We start from the raw sequence: 7,887 nt of genomic DNA on the forward strand, positions 1-7,887 counted from the left end.
CCCCCCCCTTTTCTTTTTCTCACATTTTTACTAGAGAAAATAATAGTGTTTCCTGTTTAAGTGGCTGAGTGTGTATAGCTACCCTTTGTAATTCTCCATTCCTTTGGCGACCATGCTAGCAGACATTGGTTCTCCCCTCTACAAGGAAAAAGATTAGCTGATACAAATGTCTATGAATGTAGAGCTTTCAAAAACATGACGTCAAACTCACCAAGAAATAACTGAAATATTCAATGGAACTGAGAGGTAGACCATAAACTATATTTGCCCTACTTATGTTATGCTGGTGATTATGAAGCCAACCCGATATGGTGGTAATTTTAGTTGGAAGATGATGATCTCTGTTGTGAGAATTATGTTCTGACAGGTCATTAGTTCTCCCTGCAAGGTTCTCTTTTTCTGATATTGAAGACGAAGTGTCGGAATCTGTCCAAGGAAGCTTGTGATGAGGTATGAGCCACCGTAGGCCTCTTGTTGTCTCCAAGTATTTGACAGGTTGATCAGCTGAAAACCAACTTGTAAGCGCAAAGACTTGAAGGTGTCCAACCATTCCCTGGGAAGAAAATGTTTTCTAAGGTAACTTTGAAGAGAGAGAAATGATACATATAAGTTGTTGTGACTTGTGAGAAATGAAAAATGTTTGTATTTAAATTATAATTTGATATTGTTATCAATTTCTTACTTACATTTAGATTCATTGATGGATTGGAAGTAGGACAGTTTGCACCTCCCAAAGCAAGTATGCTTATTGCTTCTAGATTCGCAGAGGAAAGCAAAACCATTGCAGCTATCAGTGATGTTGCTATTGTTCCAGCACTCACAAATGAGTACAATGCAATGCATATTGCAGGGGCAGAATCTGAGCATATGATGAGAATTAGAACCATAGATGCAAAATACTCCTAACCTTGTTACCCATATAAAATAGAACACGTTCAACCAAAGTTTAGTTGGTTAGAAAGATAAACATGGGAATTTTAGTTTTAATAACAAGAAGTGGAAGTTTGTCTACGAATTATTTCATTATTAGTTAAAAACATGTGAGGAAGGAAAAGAGGTATCCATACAATGCTTGAATACAAGTTGGTTAGATGCCAAATTTTCGTTTCCTGAGATATCAGTTACCTTCCCTGCAGGAATGGTAACTGACACTTCATTCTCTGATTCTGCATGGACTGTCAATGAGTACAAAGCTCTGGATAGATCCTGTAACCTACAAGAAAGAAAATGAAGAATTTGAGCATTACTTAAACCCCTTAATGACAAGATTTATGATTACTTCATAGGCATTTTGTTACGATTGATATGCTTATTGTTACTCTCTCTGAACCTGCCTTGTCAATCTTCCTCCCAAGACTTCTATCATAGAGGCGTCGAAGCCAAATACTGGCTTTGTGAACTCGGCAATTATGTTGATGTCAAAATCCCTTGGTCTACCGAGGGAGCTGGTCCTTAGTATCACACTAGGTCTCATGGAATCTACCAAAACAGACAGTAATAATAAGAATTTGCTTACACCAAAAGCTTCTAAGAGATATCTGCTTTTAGTGTTGTAAGAACATATTGTAGCATACCGAAAAGGAATGTAATCGGAGCAACAGGAGAGACAGGGATGCCTGTTCTTCCAAGTATTGATGTAGCTTGTAATTCAATTGTGATAATCTCAGTTCTTGAGATGTTATTGAGCTACCAAAAAAAAATTTGCATTACTTCTTTCATCAGCAATATATTGGAATATAATTGCGAGAATTCTGTTGATTTTCTAACTTCTTCAGCAAATGACTTATACCAATGTATATGGTAAGAAAACTGAAGTATATCAGATAAACAATATCTTTGCTTACCATGAAAGAAAATCGGCGTGCCTCGTTACTTCTATCATGGAAAGGGGTTAAGATACTGGAGTTAACGTGTAGCGCACTTAGAATTTGCTCCGTTGAATTTCTTATAGGAATGCTGAAGTCCAAGAAAATTATCATGTCCTCTGGTTTGCATGTTGCAATGACAGTTCTTGGGATACTGTTAATTTTCAACTCATATGATGGAACAGAAGTCCAAAAATCCACCATTACTGGTCTTCTATCTAAGACAGTTTAAATGTATAATGTGAGACCATAACATTGCTTGTTAGGAAAGAAAAGGTTAACATTTGAAGTTTTGAATTGCAAATAGAACCTTACCAAAGTGAATAATCAAAGTAGAACCATTAGTTCTCATGAACTTGTTTCCAGCCTGGTCAGCACAAGTATTCTCCACCATCGAGATCACGGCATGCCCGTACACAATTTTCGAGGAGAGAATCAGGTCAAGACTATACTTAAAACCTGGTTTGATAATTTGGAATGAAGATGCAACAACCTGGGCAGGACCAGCTACTAGAACCTTACACAATAAATATAGAAATGTCATAAACTTTTTCAACTTTTTGAGTAAAACACTAAAATAGTACTCGAAAGTTTCCGTTGTTGACAAAAGATGCTAACGACAAATAAGCCTCCAAAAGATTTAATGCTACAAAAAGAACTAGATATTAGATATTAAATATATATTCTAAAAAAGATTTTAGAGATCAGATTTTGATATAAATTTTTGCAATCATTATTACAAAAATAAGATCTTTTCATTCTTAAAATTTGGTAATTTTATGTGAATTTTTTAAAAAAATTTTTATTATTGTGAATTACTACATTTTTTTGAAAAAAAAAATCTAGAGATCAAATTTGGCTCCGATTTTTTGTACACTTTCTAAATATTTATCCAAATATTACAACAAAAATTCATATCAAACTAGAATGAGACCCGCGCAATGCGCAGACGGTAAATTAATGATAGTATATAATAAATATTAAAAATGACTATGTTTTGTAGAACTAAATTAAATATGTGTAAACTAAAGTTAAATTTGAAGGGTGTTTTGTTTAAAATAATTTGTAGTACAAAAGATTTGGATGTTGGAGTTGTACAAAGTGACATTTTTATTTGGTAGTTTGATTTTTGCATTTGTTTTAGTTGATGGATTTAGTCTTCTTATGTGGCGCTCGTCCTCCTTTTTCTTTATTGGTTATTGTTAGAATTGTTGCTTTCTTCTTTGTGTCGAGGTTCTTGTGAATGCATGTTCTTTATGAATTGTTGAGTTATATGCACTTTCTATTATGTTATTTGTTCCATCTTTGCATGTATGTTTTTCTTCCGAAGATGTGTCTTGAATTTGTATGGTTTTTTTTCTTCTTAATCTCTTGATGTAGTTTTTCAATGACATCTACAATAAAAAGAACAAAAATGTGTAGATTTTTTTTGAATAAGTTATTTTTAATAAGAATAATTAAAATAGTATAAAATAAAATTACCTGTTAGTATTTTTCTTTGACTCACTCTGTCAGATAATATCTCAAGTGATGCAAATTCAAAATAGTCTTGGAAAATGTTCAAAATTGGATCTTTAATTTCTTTCACAACAATTGTGAGTAAAAAGTTTGCTTTCATTGTACCTTTAATTAGCCTATACAAATTATTTGTATCTTCTATTTTTAAATTTTGTATAATATAGACTTTTTCTTCCCTACCGTGTTAGTAAATCATAGTTCATAATTAGTTAAAAAAGAATAATGAATAGCATATTAAAAAAAGTATAATTTTAATGATATTAAAATACAATTATATATAAAGTATTATAAAATAATATAAAAAGTATAATTAAAGTATTTTTTTCTTAAATTCAATTTAAAAATATAATAAATATGTTTGTTTTGTACCTTTTCATCTAATATAATTATTTCTAATCAAAGAGACTCTTCTTCATTTGTGGGTGTTAATGTTTTCCATAGATGAACCATGCGAACTTTGATAAACTAATTGTCTTTTTGTTTGGTGATATTGTCCAAAGAATGATGTTCTATTGAGTAAGTTTGAGATATTGTGTGGTTCGAAAATAAATTTTTTGTGCTAATATGTCATTTGAAGGAATAGTGATAATAGACTTATATAAGTAGTTCAAATAGTATGGAATTTGAATATTTGTAACGTAAAATTTATTATGATTAATAATATTATTATTAAATTTGTAATATGAATGTTTATTATATTTAATGAGTTATTTATAGAAATTAATAAATTAATTATTGGAGTTATAAATTTATTGTATTTTGAATAAGTTATTTTTAATAAGAATAATTGAAATAGTATAAAATGAAATTACCTGTTAGTATTTTTCTTTGACCCACTCTGTCAGACAATGTCTCAAGTGATGCAAATTCAAAATAGTCTTGGAAAATGTTCAAAATTGGATACTTAATTTCTTTCACAACAATTGTGAGTAAAAAATTTGTTTTCATTATATCTTTAATTGGCCTATACAAATTATTTGTATCTTCTATTTTTAAATTTTGTATAATATAGACTTTTTCTTCCCTACCGTGTTAGTAAATCATAGTTCATAATTAGTTAAAAAAGAATAATGAATAGCATATTAAAAAAAGTATAATTTTAATGATATTAAAATACAATTATATATAAAGTATTATAAAATAATATAAAAAGTATAATTAAAGTATTTTTTTCTTAAATTCAATTTAAAAATATAATAAATATGTTTGTTTTGTACCTTTTCATCTAATATAATTATTTCTAATCAAAGAGACTCTTCTTCATTTGTGGGTGTTAATGTTTTCCATAGATGAACCATGCGAACTTTGATAAACTAATTGTCTTTTTGTTTGGTGATATTGTCCAAAGAATGATGTTCTATTGAGTAAGTTTGAGATATTGTGTGGTTCGAAAATAAATTTTTTGTGCTAATATGTCATTTGAAGGAATAGTGATAATAGACTTATATAAGTAGTTCAAATAGTATGGAATTTGAATATTTGTAACGTAAAATTTATTATGATTAATAATATTATTATTACATTTGTAATATGAATGTTTATTATATTTAATGAGTTATTTATAGAAATTAATAAATTAATTATTGGAGTTATAAATTTATTGTATTGTTTATAATGGTAAGATATAATAAATATATGGATATAGATTCAATGTCTTTGTAGGTTAGAAATTTGATTACAAATTTTTGTATATTTTTTTTTGCTGATTTGGAAATAATAGTTGATTTGGCAAAAAATGAGTGGTTGATTCTAATATTTGGAAATATAATAATTATTGGTTATTTTTGTCGCATTTTCAAATCATTCAAGAGCTGTTTTGTCGATAACATCTTTTAGAGACTTTTTTGTCAACGGCTAATCTTTTGAGTACCAAATTTATAGTTAACTTTTTTTTTTCATTTAAAACAACAAATTATTACTGCCTCCTGTTCAAAATACATGTCCCTTTAGAAAAATTAGATAATGTTATTTTTAGGACAATGCTTTGTTTGTCACTAGAAACCAACTTACATCACAGTTTGTTGAGTTCTGACATTTGAATCCACCTAATCCAGTGCATAGTTCACTGAATGTAATATCAATTGCTACCCTTTTTCCACTTGTGTATGTCTCTTCACTAGTAATGGCTGCAGTTGGAGGTATTGTATCTATTATGTGAAAAGAAAAATCCATCAGCTAGCCCGCAATTATGGATTTTAATTAAGTTCAAAATAGGATTAGGAAAATGCCATTTTTACTTAGAATTTCAAATGATGATAGCAATGTATGTTTAGCTTACCTATGAACCATGAGTAAACTGATGAGTTTCTTTCTCCTTTGTTTGTAGTGACATTGAGAAGAAAGTAATGCTCCTGGTTTTGTGTCAGGTTCTTCAACACAATGCCATGACCATGGCAAGGGTACGCTTTGCCATCAAGCTGTTCAAGCAAAACACCGCGCCAACAATGAATTCATGTCAAGAATCTTTCTCAAGAATTTGTTTGGTATTTTTTTTTAACAACTTTTTTTTCTTAGTAAAATATACTTTACAATTCAACCCAAAAGAAAAAAGGTAAGGAAGTTCAAGAAGATAAATGCATACCTCACATTGAAATGAACAGTTATATCTCTTACACGCATTGTAACCATCCAAAGTTTCTACTAGGAACTGAAAAACAGCATTAGAAGACCTCGACCGCGGTGGAGGAACACGACTGAAGTAAACATAGATTGTTGATTCAGCTGAGATAAACATTGCTGCTACCACCACAACCATGAATGTAACACTAACACTAGCCCACACTGGAAGAAACTTGAGAGTTGCCATTGTACTACAATCACATTGAATGCAAAAGTTGAGGGATGAAAAACCAAATAAAACGAGAAAAAGCAGCAGCAAAAGGAAGAAAAATATGAATATGAGTGAGGGTTGGAGTAGTACTACATATACATTTATGTGTACAAACGTTCCTCAAAGGCTATATAAATGGAAGAAAATGCAGTAAAAGCTAAAGACAACTACCTTCCAACTATTACTGACAGCATCATAACTGCTGTTTTAAATACCTCAGTAGTACCTCACATACCTCATTATTAATTTCTCCAACAACATTCAAACTTGGAAGACTTTCTTGTTCTTTTTCTTCCAGCTATAAAAATATTTCATCTACATTGGACTAAATTAATTAATTGAACAACACATGGTACTTGATTGCTTCATTGCTAATTGTACCCAAACCTATATCATATACCTACATCTCCTTAATTCTTTTTTTGATATTCTGGTACATAGAAAGAAGCAAATCAACGATGTATGTGGTTAAAATGATATGAAGTGTCTTTCTACATAAAATGAGATGAAGTGTTTTCCTTTCAAACTGTAGGACATAATAAATAGGGTAAAACACTATAATAAGCCAAAGAGAACGAAATTTTACACAAATAAGCCAAATAAAATACTGGTTCATAAATCCACTAATGCTCGAATAAGTATGTTTCGAATTAGGATTACATGTAATTCGAATCAATGTGATTCGAATTACTCACACATGCAGACATATTATAATTCGAATAAACATGATTCGAATTAAACCCACAGTAATTCGAATCAGGGTGATTCGAATTACACTCACACACTCTGCACATAGTAATTCGAATTGGCTAAATTCGAATTACTCATTATTTAATTCTGTCCATTCTTTTATTAAAAAATGAATAATTGATTAAAAAAATTAATAATTTAAAAATTAAAAAAATATATATTTTATTTCATGCTAAAAAAATTTATTAAAAAAATTTATTAAAAAATATTCATGAACTATTAAAAATGGACGGAAAAGTATTGTATGGAATTCGAATTGATAGTTCATTAATATTTTAAAGAAGTCTTGTAATTAAATATTTTATTAGCTTTTTTTTAATGTATGAAATAAAATATATATATATAATTTTTAAATTATTAATTTTTTAATCAATTATTAATTTTTTAATAAAAGAATGGACAGAATTAAATCATGAGTAATTCTATGTGCAGCGTGTGTGAGTGTAATTCGAATAACCCTGATTCGAATTACTGTGGGTGTAATTCGAATCAGGTTGATTCGAATTATAGTTAATTCGAATCACATTGATTCGAATCACATTGATTCGAATTACATGTAATTCTAGTTCGAAACATATTGATTCGAACTATATAGTAACGTGCATTTAGTGGATTCATGAGTCATAAATCAGTTTTGCTAATTTGTGTAAAATTTCGTTCTCCTTAATTTATTATAGTGTTTTGCCCTAATAAATAATGCAGGTGGCTATACCACCTAAAAATTGTACTTTTTTATTATTTGATAATACTTGTTAATATGAAAATATAAAAAATAATAAATATGATCAATTAAAACTATTGTCAAATAATTAAAAAATATAATTTTAATTTTAACTACACTTTTTAAATTATCAAAGTTTTATAACCACCGCAAAATACACCTAATAAAATCAAAAATAAAATCACAGAAAATAGTTACTATAC

At 29.1% G+C, this 7,887-nt stretch overlaps 1 protein-coding gene across 6 annotated transcripts in view; it reads right to left on the minus strand.

The window, feature by feature from the left end:
- LOC107605015 overlaps positions 1–6,380 on the minus strand; it is an 8,371-nt gene extending 1,991 nt beyond the window's left edge. Inside the window, exons 1-11 of one of the 6 annotated variants that reach the window (XM_021104889.1) lie at positions 5,965–6,372; positions 5,662–5,800; positions 5,394–5,509; positions 2,181–2,382; positions 1,845–2,083; positions 1,575–1,686; positions 1,335–1,479; positions 1,068–1,213; positions 687–859; positions 212–553; positions 83–138 (exon numbers count right to left, since the gene is read on the minus strand). In XM_021104889.1, coding sequence (XP_020960548.1) covers positions 83–138; positions 212–553; positions 687–859; positions 1,068–1,213; positions 1,335–1,479; positions 1,575–1,686; positions 1,845–2,083; positions 2,181–2,382; positions 5,394–5,509; positions 5,662–5,800; positions 5,965–6,189 — 1,895 coding nt within the window. In that variant the 5' untranslated portion in view covers positions 6,190–6,372. Of the gene's footprint in view, positions 1–82; positions 139–211; positions 554–686; positions 860–1,067; positions 1,214–1,334; positions 1,480–1,574; positions 1,687–1,844; positions 2,084–2,180; positions 2,383–5,393; positions 5,531–5,661; positions 5,801–5,964 lie in introns of those variants that run through there. The other 5 variants (XM_021104890.1, XM_016306749.2, XM_021104892.1 and 2 more) reach the window with 5 other exon arrangements.

This window comes from Arachis ipaensis, chromosome B06 (genome assembly GCF_000816755.2).
Source record: "Arachis ipaensis cultivar K30076 chromosome B06, Araip1.1, whole genome shotgun sequence".
Lineage (NCBI taxonomy): Eukaryota > Viridiplantae > Streptophyta > Magnoliopsida > Fabales > Fabaceae > Arachis > Arachis ipaensis.